At 42.9% G+C, this 22,243-nt stretch overlaps 1 protein-coding gene across 1 annotated transcript in view; it reads right to left on the bottom strand.

The window, feature by feature from the left end:
- Positions 1-22,243, bottom strand: part of LOC140727143 (protocadherin-16-like) — a 465,713-nt gene that overhangs the window by 121,744 nt on the left and 321,726 nt on the right. The window contains exons 10-11 of the mRNA XM_073044457.1: positions 3,269-4,112; positions 1,036-1,275 (exon numbers count right to left, since the gene is read on the bottom strand). Coding sequence (XP_072900558.1) covers positions 1,036-1,275; positions 3,269-4,112 — 1,084 coding nt within the window. The remainder of the gene's footprint in view (positions 1-1,035; positions 1,276-3,268; positions 4,113-22,243) is intronic.

The following is a 22,243-nucleotide window of genomic DNA, read 5'->3' on the forward strand; positions in this document are numbered from 1 at the left end:
AGCTATAATCTTCAGTCAGCCATGATCCAGTGATGCCCACTCAACATCATACATCTGCAACTATGCTACAAATTCATCTACCTTATTCTCTATACTGTACGCATTCAGATATAGCACCTTCAGTACTGTATTCACCCTTTATGATTCTGTCTGCCTTTTACATTGAAACTCATCCCATAAACTGCAATTTTGCCCAGTTATCAGCTTCTTCTCACTCGGAGTTTCACTGCACACTGCCTCTGTTTGTAAACTAACTACCGCATCCTCAACACTATCGCTCTGGTTCCTGTTGCCCACTGAATTAGTTTAAACCCTCCCGAACAACCCTGGAAAACCTACCTGCAAGGATTGGACCCTCTCAAGTTCAGATGAGAGGTAATATTTGGCCAATGTGAAGTTCCGCTTTTTGCGGATGGAACAGAGGTGCTTGACAAAGCGGTCCACCTATATACTATGTATCTCACCAATGTAGAGGAGCATGCATTGGAAATGATCCGAGGTTGAGAGAGTTGTCATATGATATGGGGACAAGGCAGGAGATTCAGGCTGAGAGGGAAAATGGATCAGACATGATGAAATGGCAGAGAACACTCGATGGGCCAAATAGCTCAATTCTACTCCTATATTTTATGGTCTTATAAGGGAGGAGGTGAATGGGTAGGTGTAGCCCTGAATGGAGATGAGGGGGGAGGTGAAGGGGCAGGTGTATGCCTGAATGGAGGTGAGGGAGGAGGTGAATAGGCAGGTGTAACCCTGAATGCAGGTGAGCGAGGAGGTGAAATTTCTCCTCATCTCTATTTTAAAGAGACATCTATTCTGAGGTTGTGTCCTAGGGTCTTAGACTCTTCCACTCTAGGAAACATCCTCTTGACATTCATTCTGTCTAGGTCTTTCAGTAGTTGGTAGTTTGCAAAGAAATCCCTCATGCTTTTTCTAAACTCCAGCATATATAGGCCCAGAGCCATCAAACACTTCTCACTCCTTCCCTGGGATCTTTATTATGAACATAAGCTGTTTTGTTATGTGGTCACTTGCCTTGATCTCTGTCAGTAGCATGTAGCTGGATAACAAGAATGCCTGGAGACTGGTTCTCAGTGACTCGAGCCTCGTACGCTGTGTGGTCGAACCTGGGTAGCTCATCATTGATGTCAACAACCTGAATGTAGAGAGATTGGCTGGTGGTGCGGCGGGGAGATCCGTGATCAGACGCCTCCACTGTTAGGTTGAACCAGCACTGCTCTTCACAGTCCAGTGCCTTAATAATAGTCAGTACACCTGCAAACAAACACATTAAGCTGTGACTCTTTAAACTGTGCTGCCAACACCCTTTCCCCCAACTCTCTGCTTTCTGCAGGGATCGCTCCCTCTGTGATTCCCTTGTCCATTCGCCCCACCCCACTAAACCCTGGAAGTGGCAAAAGTGCTACACCTGCCCATTCACCTCCTCACTCACTTCCATTCAGGGCCCCAAACAGTCCTTCCAGGTGAGGCAACACTTCAAATGCGAATCTGTGGGATTGTCTACAGTATACAGTGCCTCCCCTACACTGATGAGTCCTGACGTAAATTGGGGGACTGCTTTATTGAACACTTTTGCTTCATCTACAAAGTGCAGGATTTCTCAGTGGCCAGCCATTTCAACTTCAATCCCCATTCCCATTCCAACATGTCAGTCCATTTCCTCCTCTACTGCAATGATGAGGCCAGTCTCAGGTTGAGGAGTAACACTTCATATTCTGTCTAGGTAGCCTCCAACCTGAAGGCATGGACATTAATTTCTTCAACTTCCGGTAATATTTTCCCCTTACCCTTCCTTCTTCTTCATTTCACCACTCTGTCCTCTTTCCTCTTCTCCTCATCTGCCTATCATCTCCCTCTGGTGTCTCTTCTTCTAGAATTGGTCCACTTTCCTCTCCCTATCAGGTTCCTTCCACTCCAGCCTTTTACCTTTTCCACCTATCACCTTACAACATAAGAAAATAAGACCATAGACATAAGAGCAGAATTAGGCCATTTGGCCCAATGAGTCTGCTCTGCCATTTAGTCATGGTTGATTCTTTTTCCCCCTCCTCAGCTCTACTCCCCAGCTTTCTCCCTGTAACCTTTGATGCTATGTCCAATCAAGAACCTATCAAGCTCTGCCATATACACCAAATGACCTGGCCTCCACAGCTGCCACAAATTCCACAAATTCACCACCATCCGGCTAAAGAAATTTCTCTGCATCTCTGTTCTGAATGAACGCCCCTCTATTCTGAGGTTGTTCCCTCTTCTCCTAGATTACCCCGCCATGGGAAACATCCTCCAATGCTCTAACGATGTTTGTAACTTTTCTGTAATACCATGGGCTCTTAACTTACCAAGCAGCCCCATATGTGGCATCATTTGTCAAAAGCCTTCCACTCCATCCACTTTTTCTATCCTACTTGTAATCTCCTCAAAGAATTCCAATGTTTGTTAGGCAGGATTTTCCCCGAAGGAAACCAAGCTGATTTTGTCCTATCTTGTCCTGTGTCACCAAGTACTCTACAACCTCATCCTTAACAACTGACTCTAACATCTTCCCAACTACTGAGGTCAGGCTAACTGGTCTATAATTTCCTTTCTGCTGTCTTCCTCCTTTCTTAAAGAGTGGAGTGATATTTACAATTTTCCAGCCCCCGGCACCATGCCAGAGTCCAATGATTTTTGAAAGGTCATTGCTAATACCACCACAATCTCTAATGCTACTTCTTTCAGAATCCTAGCGTGCAGTTCATCTGGTCCGGGTGACTTATGTGCCTTTAGGTCTTTCAGCTTCTTGAGCACCTTCTCTCTAGTAATAGTAACTGCACTCACTTCTCTTCATTCGCATCCTTCAACATCTGGTACATTGCTAGTGTCTTCCACAGTGAACTGATGCAAAATACTCATTTAGTTCATCTGCCATCTCCTTGTCATTTCACACTTCATCCCTCTCCCCCATCCACCTGGCTTCACCTATCATCTTCTACTTTGTTCTTCCCTCCACTCCCACCTTCTTATTCTGGTATCTTTCCCTTCCTTCCAGTCCTGATAAAAGGTCTTGACCTGAAACATCAGCTGTTTATTAATTTCCACAGATGCTGCCTGATCTGGTGAGCTCCTCCTGCATTTTGTGTATGGTACACTGGATTTCCAGCACCTGCAGAATCTCTTGTGTCCCTACATCACTGACAGGAAGAAGGAAAAGGGATGAGACCCTTGCAGGGGGAGCTGTCTACTCTTGATCTTGGTCTTGGCTCCTCACCTGTGTCTGGGCTGAGGTGGAAGTGTGCGTGTCCAAGCCCTGACCTGATGCGATAGGTCACTCGGCCATTCTCTCCCAGGTCTGCATCCTGAGCAATGATGTGAGAGACGACCGACCCAACTGGCCGGTTTTCCAGCACGCTGACTAAAGTGGGCGACAGGAACCGTGGGCTGTTGTCATTGTCATCAGTCACAAAGACACGGACAGTGGCTGCTGAGGACTTGCGTTGGCTGCTGTTGATGGCCCGATCGGTGGCCTGGACCAGTAACAGGAAGGAGGCAGTGAGTTCCCGATCGATGGGCTCCGTGGCCGTCAGCATCCCTGAGATGGGCTCAAGCTGCAGACGAGGTTCTGGCGGTGTCTGGTGGAGCAGTGAGTATTGAACCTCACTGTTGGGGCCGCTCCCATCCTTATCAATGGCGTGGAAGGTGTAAATGGAGGCGCCAATGTCAACATTCTCGCCAATCACGATGGTGATGGGATCCTCAGCAAAAATGGGAGGGTATTCATTGAGATCCTGGATGTCGATGTCCACCAGGACAATAGAGCGGTGGGGGAAACCACTGCTCAAATCATCAACCGCCACCTCCAGCTGGTAGTGAGAGCCTGACTCATAGTCCAGTTGCTGGGCCACGTAAATCTCCCCACCCAGCCTGTCGACCAGAAAACAGCCATCCTGGTCTGTGCCCCCGACCACTGTGTAGGTCACCTGGCCGTCTAACCATGCTGACTGCTCACCCGACGCCACTGACCCGATGACGGAGCCGGGGGCCATTCCCTCGGTAGACTGAAGGCTGACAGCACTACTGTCAAATAGCGGGAATTTACTGGGGGAAGACAGCACCTGAAGGATTAAACAAAGGTAGGTTAACAGTGAAATGTCTGATGAACAGGATAGCACATCCTCCTCTCCTCTGAGTGACAACAATGTGCTCCTGCCACAAAGGAGAAAAGATGGGGGAGATCATAAAAGGGCTTTTATTCACTGTATTCACTGGGAGACAGAGACAGAGTCTATAGAAGTAAGGCAAAGCAGCAGCAAGGTCATGGACCCTGTACAGATTATAGAGGAGGAGGTGCTTGCTGTCTTGAGGCAAATCAGGGTGGATAAATCCCCAGGGCCTGATAAAATGTTCCCTGTGGGAGGCAAGTGCCAAAATTGCAGGGACTGTAGCAGAGGTACTAAAAACATCCTTAGCCAGGGGTAAGGTGCTGGAGGATTGGAGGATAGCTAATGGTCCATTGTTTAAGAAAGGTTCTAAAAATGCCGAAAATTATGGCCGGTAAGCTTGAAAATAGTATTGAGGAAGTTTTTGGAAGATATTCAAAGGGACCAGATTTATAAGTATTTGGGTAGATGGGGGCTGATTATAGAAAACCCATAGCACAGAAATAGGCCTTCAGGTCCATCTAATCTGTGCTGAACCATAAATCAACCTAGTCCCATTGACCTGCATCCGGATCATAGATCCCCTAACCTCTCTCATCTATGCACTTATCCAAATTTCTCTTAAATGTCGAAATCAAACCTGCATCCACCACTTCTGCTGGCAGCTTGTTCCACACTCACCACCCACCGAGTGAAGACGTTTCCCCTCATGTTCCCCCAAACAGCTTTCACCCTTAACCCAAGACCTCGAGTTCTAGTCTCACCCAATCTCAGTGGAAAAACCTGCATTTACCCTATCTATACCCCTCAGAATTATGTATATCTCTATGATAGCTCCCCTCAATATTCTGATTTCTAGGGAACAAAGTCCCAATCTATTCAACCTTTCCCTATAACTCAAGTCCTCAAGTCCTGGCAACATCCTTGCATATTTTCACTCTTTCAATCTTATTTACATCTTTTCTGTCAGTAGATGACCAAAACTGCACACAATATTCCAAATTAGACCTCACACAATGTCATACAATTTCAACATAACATCACAACTCTTGTACTCAATACATTAGTTTAAGAAGGCCAATGTGCCAAAAGTTAATTTTACAACCACATATTACTGTGATGCCACTTCCAAGCAATTATAAATCTGTATTCCCAGATCACTTTGTTCTAGCACACCCCTTGGTGCCCTACTGCTCACCATGTAAGGTCTATAAGACCATAAGACCATAAGACATAGGAGCAGAATTAGGCCATTTGGCCCATCAAGTGTGTTCCATCATTCAATCATGGCTGATCCTTTTTCTCTTCTCCAGCCTTCTCCCCATAACCTTTGATACTGTGTCCAATCAAAAACTTATCAATCGTTGCCTTAAACACATCCAATGACCTGACCTCCACAGTTACCTGTGGTAATAAATTCCACAAATTCACCACCCTCTGACCAAAGAAAATTATCTGCATCTCCGTTTTAAATGGACACCCCTCCGAATTGAGGCTGTGCCTTCTTGTCCTAGACTCTCCCACCATGGGAAACATCCTTCCCACATCTACTCTGTCTAGGCCTTTCAACATTCGAAAGGTTTCAATGAGATCCCCATTCATCCTTCTGAATTCCAGCAAGTACAGACCCAGAGCCATCAAATGGTTCTCATATGATAATCCGTTCATTCTTGGAATCTTCCTTGTGAACCTCCTCTGAACTCTCTCCAATGCCAGCACACCTTTTCTTAGATGAAGAGCCCAAAACTGTTCACAATACTCAAGGTGAGGACTCACCAGTACCTTATAAAGCCTTAGCATCATATCCTTACTCTTGAATTCAAGTTCTCTTGAAATGAATGCTAACATTGCATTTGCCTTCCTCACCACCACCTCAGCCTGCAAGTTAACCTTTAGAGTGTTCTGCACAAGGACTCCCAAGTCCCTTTGTATCTCAGATTTTTGGATTTTCTCCCCATTTAGAAAATGGTTCACTCACTTATATCTACCAGCAAAGTGTATGACCATGCATTTTCCAACATTGCATTTCATTTGCTACTTTCTTGTCCGTTCTCCTTATCTGTCTAAGTCCTTCTGCAGCCTACCTGTTTCCTCAACACTACCTGCCCTCCACCAATCTTCGTATCATCTGCAAACTTGGCAACAAAGTCATCTATTCCATCATCTAAATCATTGATATACAGCTTAAAAAAGAAGTGGTCCCAACACTGATCCCTGTGGAACACCACTAGTCACTGGCAGCAAACCAAAAAAGGATCCTTTTATTCCCACTCGCTGCTTCCTACCAATCAGCCAATGCTCTAACCATGTCAGTAACTCTCCTGTAAAACTATGGGTACTTAATTTGGTAAGCAGCTTCATATGTAGCACCTTGTCAAAGGTCTCCTGAAAATCTAAATATACAATATACACTGCATCCCCTTTATCTATCCTACTTGTAATCTCCTTCATAAATTGCAACAGGTTTATCAGGCCAGATTTTCCCTTAACGAAACCATGCTGGCTGTCCTATCTTGTCTTGTGACACCACTACACCAAGATGTAGTGTATATGGATTTCAGCAAGGCATTTGATAAGGTACACCATGCAAGGCTTATTGAATAAGTAAGGAGGCATGGGATCCAAGGGGGCATTGCTTTGTGGATCCAGAACAGGTTTTCCCACAGAAGGCAAAGAGTGGTTGTAGATGGGTCATATTCTGCATGGAGGTCAGTGACCAGTGATGTGCCTCAGGGATCTGTTCTGGGACCCCTACTCTTCATGATTTTTATAAATGACCTGAATGAGGAAGTGGAGGGATGGGTTAGTACATTTGCTGATCACACAAAGGTTGATGGTGTTGTGGATTGCATGGAGGGCTGTCAAAGGTTACAGTGGGACATTGATAGGATGCAAAGCTGGGCTGAGAAGTGGCAGATGGAGTTCAACCCAGATAAGTGTGAGGTGGTTCATTTTGGTAGGTCAAATATGATGGCAGAATATAGTATTAATGGTAAGACTCTTGGCAGTGTGGAGTATCAGAGGGATCTCGGGGTCCGATTCCATAGGACACTCAAAGCTGATGCCCAGGTTGATTCTGTGGTTAAGAAGGCATATGGTGCATTAGCCTTCATCAATCATGATATTGAGTTTAAGAGCTGAGAGGTAATGTTACAGCTATATAGGACCCTGGTCAGACCCCACTTGGAGTACTGTGCTCAGTTCTGGTTGCCTCACCACAGGAAGGATGTGGAAACCATAGAAAGGGTGCAGAGGAGACTTACAAGGATGTTGCCTGGATTGTGGAGCATGCCTTATGAGAATAGGTTGAGTGAACTCAGCCTTTTTTCCTTGGAGTGATGGAGGATGAGAGGTGACCTGATAGAGGTGTATAAGATGATAGAAACATAGAAAATAGGTGCAGGAGTAGGCCATTCAGCCCTTCGAGCCTGCACTGCCATTCAGTATGATCATGGCTGATCATCCAACTCAGAATCCTGTACCTGCTTTCTCTCCATACCCCCTGATCCCTTTAGCCACAAGGGCCATATCTAACTTCCTCTTAAATATAGCCAATGAACCGGCCTCAACTGTTTCCTGTGGCAGAGAATTCCACAGATTCACCACTCTCTGTGTGAAGAAGTTTTTCCTTATCCCAGTCCTAAAAGGCTTCCCCTTTATCCTTAAACTGTGACCCCTTGTTCTGGACTTCCCCAACATCGGAAACAATCTTCCTGCATCTAGCCTGTCCAATCCCTTTAGAATTTTATACATTGATCATCATTATATAGCATTGATCATCGGTAGCAGAGCGAAGGGCGCTGAGTCAGCTACGGTCAATTATAGAAAACCCTGAATATCCTCTACATAGCACCATCCAGAGACAGAGAAGCAGTTTCAGCGACAGGTTGCTATCGATGCAATGCTCCTCAGACAGGATGAAGAGATCAATACTCCCCAATGCCATTCGGCTTTACAATTCAACCGCCAGGAGTAAGATATGTTAAAGTGCTGGGGTTAGGACTCAATGTATTTAAGTAAACTACTTAAGAACTTTGTAAAAGCTATTATTAATGATTTTTGAGAGGGTGATTTTAGATGCATATCATATTTTTACTGAGTTAAGTATTGTATGTAATTACAATAAGTGTATGGGACATTGGAAAAAATGTTGAATTTCCCCATGGGGATGAATAATCTATCTATCTATCTATCTATCTATCTATCTATCATGTGGATAATCAGAGGCTTTTTCCCGGGTCTGAAATGGCTAGCACAGTTTTGGGGTGCTTGGAAGTAGGTACAGAGGAGATGTCAGGGGTAAGTTTCTTATGTAAGGAGTGGTGAGTTTATGGAATGGGCTGCTGGTAATAGTGGTGGAGGCAGATACGATAGGGTCTCTTAAGAGACTCCTGGACAGGTACATGGAACTCAGAAAAATAGCGGTCTATGAGTAACCCTAGGTAATTTCTAAGGTAAGGACCTGTTTGGCACTGCTTTGTGGGCCAAAGGGCCTGTATTGTGTTATAGGTTTTCTATGTTTCTACTCTACAACCTCATCCATAACAATTGAATTCAAGATCTTCCCAACTACTGAGGTCAGTCTAACTGGTCTATAATTTCCTTTCTGCTGCCTTCCTCCTTTCTTAGAGTGACTTTTGCAATTTTCTAGTCTTCTGGCACCATGCCAGAGTCCAATGAATTTTGAAAGACCTCTGCAATATCCAATGCTACCTCTTTCAGAACACTAGGATGCAGTTCATCTACTCCTTATGTACCCTTAAGTCTTCCAGCTTTTTGAGTACCTTCTTCCTTGTAATAGTAACTGTAGCCACTTCACTTCCCTCACACACTACAACATCTGGCATACTGCTTGTGTCTTCCATGGTGAAGCCTGATGCAAAATACTCATTGAGTTCTTCTGCCATCTCCTTGTCACCTGTTATTATTTCTGGGCCTCATTAACTAGCAGTCCTATATCCACTCGCATCTCTTTTTTATTTTTTATATACTTAAAAAAAGCTTTTACTATCCTTTGATATTGTTTGCTAGCCTGCTTTCATATTTCATCTTCTCCCTCCAAATGATTCTTTTAGTTGTTCTCTGTAGATTTTTAAAAGCTTCCCAATCTTTCCGCTGATTTTTGATTTGTTGTATGACCTCTCTTTTGTTTTTACATTAGCTTTGACTTCCCTTGTCAGCCACAGTTGTACTATTTTGCCATTTTATTATTTCTTCATTTTTGGAATACATCTATCCTGCACCTTCCTCATTTTTCCCAGAAACTCCCACCATTGTTGCTCTGTTGTGATCCCTGCCAGCATCTCCTTCCAATTTACTTTGGCCAACTTCTCTCTCATACCACTGTAATTTCCCTTACTCCACTGAAATACTGCTACGTCAAACTTTACTTTCTCCCTATCAAATTTCAAGTTGAACACAGTCATATTGTGATCACCGGTTCCTAAGGGTTCTTTTACCTTAAGCTCCCTTATCGCTTCCAGTTCATGACATTACACCCAATCCAGTATAGCTGATCCCCAGTAGGCTCAATGACAAGCTGCTCTAAAAAGCCATCTCATAAGCATTCAACAAGCTCACTCTTTTCAGATTCATTACGAACCTGATTTTTCCAATTGATCTGCATGTTAAAATCTCCCATAAAAAACATAACATTGCCCTTTGATACACCTTTTCTATTTCCTGTTGTAATCTGTGGTCCACCTCCCAGCCACTGTTTGGAGGCCTGTATATAACTGCCATCAGGATGCTTTTATCCTTGCAGTTTCTTCACTCAATCTACAAGAATGATATCTTCTGATCCTATGTCACATCTTTCCACTGATTTGATGCCAACCTTTACCAACACAGCCACACCACCCATAAGATGCCATAAGACATAGGAGCAGAATTAAGCCATTCAACCCATCGAGCTTGCTCCACCATCCCATCATGGCAGATCCCGGATTCCACTTAACTCCTACACCTGCCTTCTTGCCATCTTTTGTTGCCCTGACCGACCAGGAAACAATAAACTTCCGCCTTAAGTATGCCCACAGGTTTGGCCTCCACCACAGTCTGTGGCAGAGCATTTCATAGTTTCACTACTCTCTGGCTAAAACAATTCCTCCTTACCTCTGTTCTAAAGGGTTGCTCCCTAATTGTGAGGCTGTGCCCTCTAGTTCTGGATACCCCCACCATAGGAAACGTCCTCTCCACATCCACGCTACCTTGTCCTTTCAACGTTAAGTAGGTTTCAATGAGATACCTCTAGCATTCTTCTAAACTCCAGTGAGTACAGGCACAAAGCTGCCAACACTCCTCAAATGTTAACCCCTTCATTCCTGGAATCATCATCGTGAACCACCTCTGGACTCTCTCCAACGACAACACATCTTTTCTGAGATATGGGGCCAAAACAGTTGACAATGCTCTCTGTGGCCTGACTAGTGTCTTATAAAGACTCAGAATTATCTCCTTGCTTTTATAGTCTATTCCCCTTGAAATAACCGCTAACATTGTATTTGCCTTCATCACTACAGACTCAACCTGAAGATTAACCTTCTGGGAGTCTTGCACGAGTACCCCTAAGTCCCTCTGCACCTCTGATGTTTGAACCTTTTCTCTATTTAAATAATAGTCTACACTATTGTCCCTTTGACCAAAATGTATTATCATCCATTTTCCAACACTGTATTCCAACTGCCACATTTTTGCCCATTCTTCCAATTTGTTTAACTCCTGTTGTAATTACATTGCTTCCTCAGCACTACCTACAACTCCACCTGTGTTCGTATCATCCGAAAATTGCCACAAACCCATCAATTCCATTATCAAAATCATTGACAAACAATGTGAAAAGTAGTGGACCCAATACTGACCCCTGAGGAACACCACTAGTCACTAGCAGCCAACCAGAAAAGGCCTTTTATTCACATTCACTGCCTCCTGCCTGTCACCCATTCCTCTATCCATGCCTGTACCTTTCCTGTAATGCTACAGGATTTAATTTTATTAAGCGGCTTTGTGTGAGGCATCTTATCAAATCCCTGCTGAAAATCCAAGTAAATGACATCACTGCCTCTCCTTTGTCCACTCTGTTTGTTACTTCCTCAGAGAGCTCTAACGGATTTGTCAGGCGAGATTTCTCTTCACGGAAATCATGCTGACTTTGACTTATTTTATTATAAGTTTTCAAGTACCTTGAAACCTCATCCTTAATAATAGGTTCCAATATTTTCCCAACTAACTGGAAGATAATTTCTTTTCTTTTGGCTTCCGCCATTCTTAAAGAGTGGAAAGACATCTGCAATCTTCCAGTCCTCCAGGACCATGCCAGAATCAAGTGATTCTTGAAGATCATGACCATGACAAAGGAAAACGTGCTAAGCAAGCTCAAAGGTCTTCAGGTGGATAAGTCACCTGGACCAGAAGGACGACATCCCAGAGGCCTGAGCGAGGTTGCTGAAGACATAACAGATGCATTGGTCATGATCTTTCACGAATCACTTGATTCTGGCGTGGTCCCAGGGGACTGGAAGATTGCAAATGTCACTCCACTGTACAAGACAGACGGGTTACACTGAACTACAGGGGGACCAATATCCTTGCAGGGAGGTTTGTTAGTGCTAATGGGGGGGGGGAGGAGGGTTAAACTAGATTTGCAGGGGGATGGGAACCAGAGTGCCAGAGTAGATACTGGAGTGGGGGTGAAAATAAATTATGTTAAAGTTTCATGCGAAGTCACAAATAGGAGGGTTGTGTGTGGTGGTAATAATCTTCTGAGGTGTGTCTATTTCAAAGCGAGCAATATTGTGGGGAAGGCTGACGAGCTGAGGGGGTGTGGATTGACACGTGGAATTATGACATTGTAGCCATTAATGAAACTTGGCTACAGGAGGGGCAGGACTGGCAGCTTAATGTTCCAGGGTTCCGATGTTTCAGACGTGATAGAGGCAGAGGGATGAAGGGTGGGGGGTTGGTGGCATTGCTAGTCAGGGAAAATGTTACAGCAGTGCTCAGGCAAGACAGATTAGAGGGCTTGTCTAACAAGGCCATATGGGTGGAGCTGAGAAACATTAATGGGGTTGTATTATAGACCACTGAATAGTCAGCAAGAATTGGAGGAGCAAATCTGCAGAGAGATAGCAGACTAACTGCAGGAAACGTAAAGTTGTGATAGTAGGGGATTTTAATTTTCTGCATATTGATTGGGACTCCCATACTGTTAAAGGTCTAGATGGGTTAGAGTTTGTAAAATGTGTTCAGGAAAGTTTTCTAAATCAATATATAGAGGTACCGACTAGAGAGGATGCAATATTAGATCTATTAGGAAACGAGTTAGGACAGGTGACAGAAGTGTGTGTAGGGGAACACTTTGGTTCCAGTGATCATAACACCATTAGTTTCAATTTGATCATGCATAAAGATAGATCTGGTCCTCGGGTTGAGGTTCTAAACTGGAAAAAGGCCAAATTTGAAGAAATGAGAAAGGATCTAAAAAGCAAACACGAGGAAATCTGCAGATGCTGGAAATTCAAACAACAACACACACAAAATGCTGGTAGAACACAGCATTCGGGAGAAGTCGGCCCGAAGAAGTCGGCGAGACTCGGCCCGAAATGTCGACAGTGCTTCTCCCTATAGATGCTGCCTGGTCTGCTGTGTTCTACCAGCATTTTGTGTGTGTTGTTGTAAGGATCTAAAAAGCATGGATTGGGACAGGTTGTTCTCTGGCAAGGATGTCGTTGGTAAGTGGGAGGCCTTCAAAGGAGAAATTTTGAGAGTGCAGAGTTTGTATGTTCCTGTCAAGATTAAAGGCAAAGTGAATAAGAATAAGGAACCTTGGTTCTCAAGGGATATTGGAACTCTGATAAAGAAGAAGAGAGAGAGGTGTGACATGTATAGGAAACAGGGAGCATATAAGGTAGTTGAGGAGTATAAAAAGTGCAAAAAATACTTAAGAAATCAGGAGGGCTAAAAGAAGACATGAGGTAGCTTTGGCAGTCAAGGTGAAAGATAATCCAAAGAGCTTCTATAGGTATATTAAGAGCAAAAGGATAGTAAGGGATAAAATTGGTCCTCTTGAAGATCAGAGTGGTCGGCTATGTATGGAACCAAAAGAAATGGAGCAGATCTTAAATGGGTTTTTTGCATCTGTATTTACTAAGGAAACTGGCATGGAGTCAATGGAAATAAGGCAAACAAGTAGTGAGGTCATGGAACCTATACAGATTGAAGAGGAGCAGGTGCTTGCTATCTTGAGGCAAATAGGGTATTCCCTTGGACCTTGAAGGAGACTAGTGTTGAAATTGCAGGGGCCCTGGCAGAAATATTTAAAATGTCAGTATCTACGGGTGAGGTACCGGAGGATTGGAGGATAGCTCATGTTATTCCGTTGTTTAAAAAAGGCTCTAAAAGTAATCCGGGACATCATAGGCTGGTAAGTAAATTATTGGAAGGAGTACTAAGAGATAGGATCTACAAATATTTAGATAGACTGGGACTTATTAGGGAGAGTTAACACGGCTTTGTGCGTGGTAGGTCATGTTTAACAAATCTAATAGAGTTTTTCGAGGAGGTTGCTAGGAAAGTGGATGAAGGGAAGGCAGTGGATGTTGTCTACATGGACTTCATTCAGGCCCTTGACAAGGTCCCGCATGGGAGGTTATTTAGGAATATTCAGTCACTATGTCCACATGGTGAGGTAGTATATTGGATTAGACATTGGCTCAATGGGAGAAGTCAGAGAGTGGTAGCGGAGAATTGCTTCTCTGAGTGGAGGCCTGTGACTAGTGGTGCGCCACAGGAATCAGTGCTGGGTCCATTGCTATTTGTCATCTATATCAATGATCTGGATAATAATGTGGTAAATTGGATCAGAAAATTTGCTGATGATACAAAGATTGGAGGTGAAGTGGACAGTGAGGAAGGTTTTCAAAGCTTGCAGAGGGATCTGGACCAGCTGGAAAAATGGGCTGAAAAAATGGCATATGGAGTTTAATACAGACAATCGTGAGGTATTGCACTTTGGAAGGAAAAACCAAGGTAGAACATACAAGGTAGATGATAGGGCACTGAGGGGTGCAGTAGAACAAATGGATCTAGGAATACAGATACAAAATTCCCTAAAAGTGGCGTCACAGGTAGATAGGGTAATAAAGAGATCTTTTGGTACATTGGCCTTTATAAATCAAAGTATTGAGTATAAGAGTTGGAATGTTATGGAGAGGTTGTTTAAGGCATTGGTGAGGCCGAATTTGGAGTATTGTGTGCAGTTTTGGTCACCGAATTACAGGAAGAATATTAATAAGGTTGAAAGAGTGCAGAGAAGGTTTACAAGGATATAACCGTATAACAATTACAGCACGAAAACAGGCCATCTCGGCCCTTCTAGTCCATGCTGTACGCTTACTCTCACCTAGTCCCACCGACCCGCACTCAGTCCATAACCCTCCATTCCTTTCCTGTCCATATACCTATCTAATTTTACTTTAAATGACAATACCGAACCTGCCTCTGCCACTTCTATTGGAAGCTAGTTCCACACAGCTACAACTCTCTGAGTAAAGAAATTCCCCCTCGTGTTACCCTTAAACTTTTGCCCCCTAACTCTCAACTCATGTCCTCTTGTTTGAATCTCCCCTACTCTCAATAGAAAAAGCCTATCCACGTCAACTCTATCTATCCCCCTCATAATTTTAAATACATCTATCAAGTCCCTCCTCAACCTTCTATGTTCCAAAGAATAAAGACCTAACTTGTTCAACCTTTCCCTGTAACTTAGATGCTGAAACCCAGGCAACATTCTAGTAAATCTTCTCTGTACTCTCTCTATTTTGTTGACATCTTTCCTATAATTTGGTGACCAGAACTGTACACAATACTCCAAATTTGGCCTTACCAATGCCTTGTACAATTTTAACATTACATCCCACCTCCTATACTCAATGCTCTGATTTATAAAGGCCAGCATACCAAAAGCTTTCTTCACCACCCTATCCACATGAGATTCCACCTTCAGGGAACTATGCACCATTATTCCTAGATCACTCTGTTCTACTGCATTGTTCAATGCCCTACCATTTACCATGTATGTCCTATTTGGATTATTCCTACCAAAATGTAGCACCTCAAACTTATCAGCATTAAACTCCATCTGCCATCGCTCAGCCCACTTTTCTAACTGGCCTAAATCTCTCTGCAAGCTTTGAAAACCTACTTCATTATCCGCAACGCCACCTACCTTAGTATTATCTGCATACTTATTAATTCAATTTAGCACCCCATCATCCAGATCATTAATGTATATAACAAACAACATTGGACCCAGTACAGATCCCTGAGGCGCACCACTAGTCACTGGCCTCCAACCTGACAAACAGTTATCCACCACTACTCTCTGGCATCTCCCATCCAGCCACTGTTGAATCCATTTTACTACTTCAATATTAATACCTAACGATTGAACCTTCCTAACCTTCCATGCGGAACCTTGTTAAAGGCCTTACTGAAGTCCATATAGACAACATCCACTGCTTTACCCTCGTCAACGTTCCTCGTAACCTCTTCAAAAAATTCAATAAGATTTGTCAAACATGACCTTCCACGCACAAATCCATGCTGACTGTTCCTAATCAGACCCTGTCTATCCAGATAATTATATATACCATCTCTAAGAATACTTTCCATTAATTTACCCACCACTGACATCAAACTGACAGGCCTATAATTGCTAGGTTTACTCTTAGAACCCTTTTTAAACAATGGAACCACATGAGCAATACGCCATTCCTCCAGCACCATCCCCGTTTCTAATAACACTTGAAATATTTCTGTTAGGGCCCCTGCTATTCCTACACTAACTTCCCTCAAGGTCCTAGGGAATATCCTGTCAGGATCCGGAGATTTATCCACTTTTATATTCCTTAAAAGCGCCAGTACTTCCCCCTCTTTAATCGTCATAGTTTCCATAACTTCCATACTTGTTTCCCTTACCTTACACAATTTAATATCCTTCTCCTTAGTGAATACCAAAGAAAAGAAATTGTTCAAAATCTCCCCCGTCGCTTTCGGCTCCACACATAGCTGTCTACTCTGATTCTCTAAGGGACCAATTTTATCTCTCACTGTCCTTTTGCTATTAATATAACTGTAGAAACCCTTCAGATTTATTTTCACCTTACTTGCCAAAGCAACCTCATATCTTCTTTTAGCTTTTCTAATTTCTTTCTTAAGATTCTTCTTACATTCTTTATATTCCTCGAGCACCTCATTTACTCCATGCTGCCTATATTTATTGTAGATATCTCTCTTTTTCCTAACCAAGTTTCCAATGTCCCTTGAAAACAATGGCTCTCTCAAACTTTTAACCTTTTCTTTCAACCTAACAGGAACATAAAGATTCTGTATCCTCAAAATTTCACCTTTAGATGACCTCCATTTCTCTATTACATCCTTCCCATAAAATAAATTGTCCCAATCCACTCCTTCTAATTCCTTTCGCATCTCCTCAGAGTTAGCCTTTCTCCAATCAAAAATCTCAACTCTGGGTCCAGTCCTATCCTTCTCCATAATTATAATTTAACTAATGGCATTGTGATAATTGGACACGAAGTGCTCCCCAACACATACCTCCACCTGACCTATCTCATTCCCTAACAGAAGATCCAACACTGCCCCTTCTCTAGTCGGTACCTCTATGTATTGCTGCAAAAAACTATCCTGCACACATTTTACAAACTCTAAACCATCCATCCCTTTTATAGTATGGGCTTCCTAGTCTATGTGTGGAAAATTAAAATCTCCCACAATCACAACCCTGTGCTTACTACAAATATCTCCTATCTGCTTGCAAACTTGCTCCTCCAATTCTCGCTCCCCATTAGGTAGTCTATAATACACTCCTATAAGTGTTACTACCCCTTTCCCATTCCTCAATTCCACCCAAATAAGCCCCCTAGACGAGCCCTCTAATCTATCCTGCCAGAGCACCGCTGTAATATTTTCTCTGACAAGCAACGCAACACCTCCCCCTCTTGTCCCTCTGATTCTATCACACCTGAAGTAACGAAATCCAGGAATATTTAGTTGCCAATCACACCCCTCTTGCAACCATGTTTCACTAATAGCCATAACATCATATTTCCAGGTATCTATCCGTGCTCTAAGCTCATCCACCTTTCTTGCAATGCTCCTAGCATTAAAATTAATGCATTTAAGAAATTCTCCACCTCTTCCTCTCTGATTATCTCTAACAGTACAAATAACTTTACTGTCTTCTTTTTCTTCCTTCTCCCATACATCTGTTCCGACACTTTTGTTCCCATCCCCCCTCGTATCTAGTTTAAATCTGTCCTGGATGTTGCCAGGACTTGAGAAACTAAGTTACAGAGAAAGGTTGAATAGGTTAGGACTTTATTCCCTGTAGCATAGAAGAATGAGGGGAGATTTGATAGAGGTATATAAAATTATGATGGGTATAGATAGAGTGAATGCAAGTAGTCTTTTTCCATTGAGGCTAGAGGAGAAAAAAACAAAAGGATATGGGTTAAGGGTGAAGGGGGAAAAGTTTAATGGGAACATTGTGGAGGGGCTCCTTCACACAGAGAGTGGTGGGAGTGTGGAATGAGCTGTCAGATGAAGTGGTAAATACGGGCTCACTTTTAACATTGAAGAAAAACTTGGACAGATACATGGATGAGAGGTGTATGGAGGGATATGGGCCAGGTGCAGGTCAGTGGGACTAGTCAGAAAAATGGTTCGGCACAGCCAAGAAGGGCCATAAGGCCTATTTCTGTGCTGTAATTTTATATGGTTCTATGGAAGGTGAGACCTGCACAGAAGGGACAATTTTCATCTGAACTGGAGGGTGTTTAATATCCTCATAGGAAGTTTTGTTAATGCTACACGGTAGGGTTTAAACTAGAGTTGCAGGGGATGGGATTCAGAGTGGCAGAACAGTTAGTGGAAATGTTGTGGAGGCAGATGTTGTTAAGACCTCAGACAAAATTAGGAATCAAAAGGTTGAGCATGGTGTGACTAACGTCCTGAGCTGCCTGTATTTCAATGCAAGACATATTGTAGGAAAGACAGATAATCGTGATGAAGATGAGTGAGCTGGTTTCGAAACAGAGGCAATGTGTAGTGAGGAGGGTCTGCTGATAGGGCAAAATTGCTGTCAACAGGATGAGTTGGAATTGGAATGTGAATTGGTGGGCAAGATTGAAAAGGGTGAATACAGGACTGAAGATGTATTTGTATGTGCACAGTTTACGGAATAAGGTAGATGAACTTGCAGCACAGCTGCAGATTGGCAGGTATGCTATTGTAGACATCATCGAATCATGGCTGAAAGAAGTTTATAGCTGGGACCTTAATGCCCAAGGAGACTCATTGCATCGAAAGGATAGGCTGGAAGGCAGAGGGCATGGCATTGCTCTGTTGGTAAAAAATGGAATCAAATCATGAGAAAGGAGTGACATAAGGTTGAAAGGTGATGAATCATTGTGAATAGAGGCAAGGAACTGCAGGGGTAAAATGACCCTGATCGGAGTGACATACAGATCCCCAAACAGTAGGAAGGATGTGGCCTACAAATTACAATAGGAGATCAAAAATGCATTCCAAAAGGGCAGCATTACAATAGTCATAGGGGACTTCAATATGCAGATAGATTGGAAAAATCAGGTTGGTGCTGAATTAAAGGAAGTGGAATTTCTAAAGTGCCGATGAGATGGCATTTAAAAGCAGCTCATGGTTGAGTCCACTAGAGCATCAGCTGCTTTAGACCAGGTGTTGTGCAATGAACTAGAATTGATTAGAGAGCTTAAGGTAAAAGAACCCTTAGGCCAAGTGATCATAATCTGATCAAATTCACCCTGAAATTAGATAAGGAGATGCTAAAGTCAGATGTATTATCATTACAGTGAATAAGTTACAGATGCATGAGAGAAGAGATTGCTAGAATTGATTGGACAAGAACACTGGCAGGGATGATGGCAGAGCCTCAATGGCAGGAATTTCTGGAAACAGACAGACAGACATACAAGTTGGAAGCAAGTTGGAAGGCACAGGATCTATACATCCAAAGAGGAAGAAGTATTCTGAAGGAAAGATGACACAACTATTGCTAATAAGAGAAGTCAAAGCCACCATAAAAGCCAAAGAGAGGGCATATAATAGAACAAAAAATTTGTGTGATGTTAGAGGATTGAGAAGCTTTTAAAAACCAACAGAAGACAGCTTAAAAATTCATTAAGAAGGTAGAGATGGAATACAAAATTAAGCTAGCCAATAATATTAAAGAGGATACCAATATTTTCTTCAGATACCTAAAGTGTAAAAGAGAGGAGAGAGTGGATATCAATCCGCTGGAGAACGAGGATGGAGAGGTAGTAATAGTGGACAATGAAACAGTGGATGAACTGAATCAACACACACAAAATGCTGGTGGAATGGTGAAAAAAAGCTGGCCTGGCCTGCAGCGTTCCACCAGCATTTTGTGTGGGTTGCTTGAATTTCCAGCATCTGCAGATTTCCTCGTGGAAGAACTGAATGAGTATTTTGCATCAGTCTTTACTTTGGAAGACACTAGCAGTATGGTGGAAGTTCCATGTGTCAGGATGCATGAAGTCTGTGAAGTAACTATAACTAATGTTATGTACCCCTAGGGTTCATATTTTCTGTGGACAATCACTTTAAAATGTCGGGAGAATGAGACTGGCTTTGGACACTGTTTGAGTTGTTACAGAGAGAAGTAGGTGTCCAACATAGTGAGAGAGACAGAGACAAAGACTGCTCGAAAGATTGATGTTATGGTTTCTCTACAAGTTGTTTACCTTTCCAAGGACACTTGCCTGCTTGTAAAGTTCTTGCAGAGAGAGGAGGGCAGAGCAGGTTGATAGACAGCTGGTGTCCAACATGTGGAGATAAAAACCAGGTCCACTGGGACACAGACAGACACACAGTTTCGGACACTGAAGGAGCTTTGTGCACCCACAGGCAGGTGGGGTTTCTGGAGGATCGATTCGGGTAAATCGATCTGTGGCTCTAGCAGTGTGAAAAGGTGCGACCAGTGGGGAATTATTTGTGTGTCCGCCCTCGCCTGGGTGATAATTCCATCACTGAAGAATGGCCATACGTGTTATGGTCACAGTCAGTGACTTTAAAGGAAGAGAAGAGGGGAGAAGAAGGTTTGAAACAGAAGAAACCTAGTGACAAAGAGGTCACTGTTTGGAATCTCTCCTCTGTAGCCCGTAAGGGTAAGTTTGAGTTCTATTGGAATACAAAGGTGTGACTGTCACGTAGTTAATCCACAGGAGTGGGTTCTCTGGTGAGGGAAAAACCTTTGTGATTACTACTTGTGTGTTACCCTTGTTTGGGTGTGGTAGTTCACTGAAGAAAGGCACTCCTGTGGCAAATCACTGTAGGAGTTACTTTGTATGTCATGGAACTGGATAAGTGGCGATCACAGTTGTGTGTTTGGGGTAACCTTGTGTGGAAACTACCTGTGTGTGATAATCCTTGCCTGGGTTGGTAGTTTTACCACTTGAAGATGGTACATCAGTGATAAGCTACTGTTGGTGATAATCCATACATGGATGCTGTTTGAGTATCCTGTGGCCACCACTTTGGGATGACCCGTAGCTGAATTTGGGTGTGGTACCACTTGTGTTGAAAGGATATTCGTTGAAGATCACTGTCGGTGGTATTTCATGTGTGGAGTGGAACAACTTCAGAGATAAAACCTACTGCTATTGTTACTTTGGAATATCGACATAATTGCCTTCTCACAACATTTGCCTTTGGATTACAAATCTCTCTATCTTACCCACAACAGCAACCTTGTGCATTGAACTGACCTTTCTTACATATTATCGTAAGACTGGATTCATTTACCCCTAGACTTGAAGAAGCTTGGTTTTTCTATTTCCACACTTATGTATATATATGTATATCATTGCTAACCTGTTTGATATATCTGCATTTATAGTACTGTATTGTATAGTTACTAATAAACACTCTTAATTAATAGCAATACCAGACTCCAAATGCGTTTTCCATTTCTGCTGGTTCTTTAACCCATCACGGGGTACATGACACTACAGTGAAGGTTCTTGGGAAACTGAAAGTTCTGAACGTTGATAATTCACCTAGACCAAATGGTAAACATCCCATATTTCTAAAAGAGGTAGCTGAAGAAATTACAAAGGCATTATTAATGATCTTTCAAGAATCACTAGGTTCTGGAATGGTTCCGGAAGACTGGAAAATTGCAAATGTCCCTCCACTCTTGAAAAAGGGAGAGAGTTAGAACAAACTTTAGGCCAGTTAGTCTGATCTCAGTGGTTGGGAAGATGTTGGAGTCAATTATTAAGGATGAGGGACATGATAAAATAGGCCCTAGTCATCATGGTTTTCTCAAGGGAAAACCTTGCTAGACAAATTTGTTGGAATTCTTTGAATAAATAACAAGCAGGATAGACAAAGGAGAATTGGTTCATGTTGTGTCTTGGATTTTCAGAAGGCCTTTGACAAGGTGACACACATGAGGCTACTTAACAAGCTACAAGCCTATGGTATTACAGGAATGATTCTAGCACGGATTAAACAATGGCTGCCTGGCGGGAGACAGAATGGGAATAAAGGGAGCCTTTTCTGACTGTCTGCTGGTGACTACTGGTGTTCCACAGGGATCTGAGTTAGAAATGATTCTTTTTACGTTACATGTCAATGGCTTGGATAATAAAATTGATGGCTTTGTTGCAAAATTTGCAGACTATATGAAGATAGGTGGAAGGGCAGGTAGTTTTGATGAAGTAGAGAGGCTGCCAAAGGACTTAAATTAGAAAATTAGGCTTGTCATATGAAGAGTGTTTGATGGAATTTAGAAGAATGAGGGGTGACATTGAAATGTATCGAATGGTGAAAGGCCTTAACAGAGTAGATGTGGAGAGGATGTTACCTATGGTGGGTGTTTCTTAGACCAGAGGACAGTCTCAGAATTGAGGGGCATCAATTTAAGACAGAGGTGAGGAGGAACTTCTTTAGCCAGAGAGTGGTGAATCTGTGGAATTCTTTGTCACAGGCAGCTATGGAGGCCACGT

This window comes from Hemitrygon akajei, chromosome 4, assembly GCF_048418815.1.
Source record: "Hemitrygon akajei chromosome 4, sHemAka1.3, whole genome shotgun sequence".
Taxonomy (NCBI): Eukaryota; Metazoa; Chordata; class Chondrichthyes; order Myliobatiformes; family Dasyatidae; genus Hemitrygon; species Hemitrygon akajei.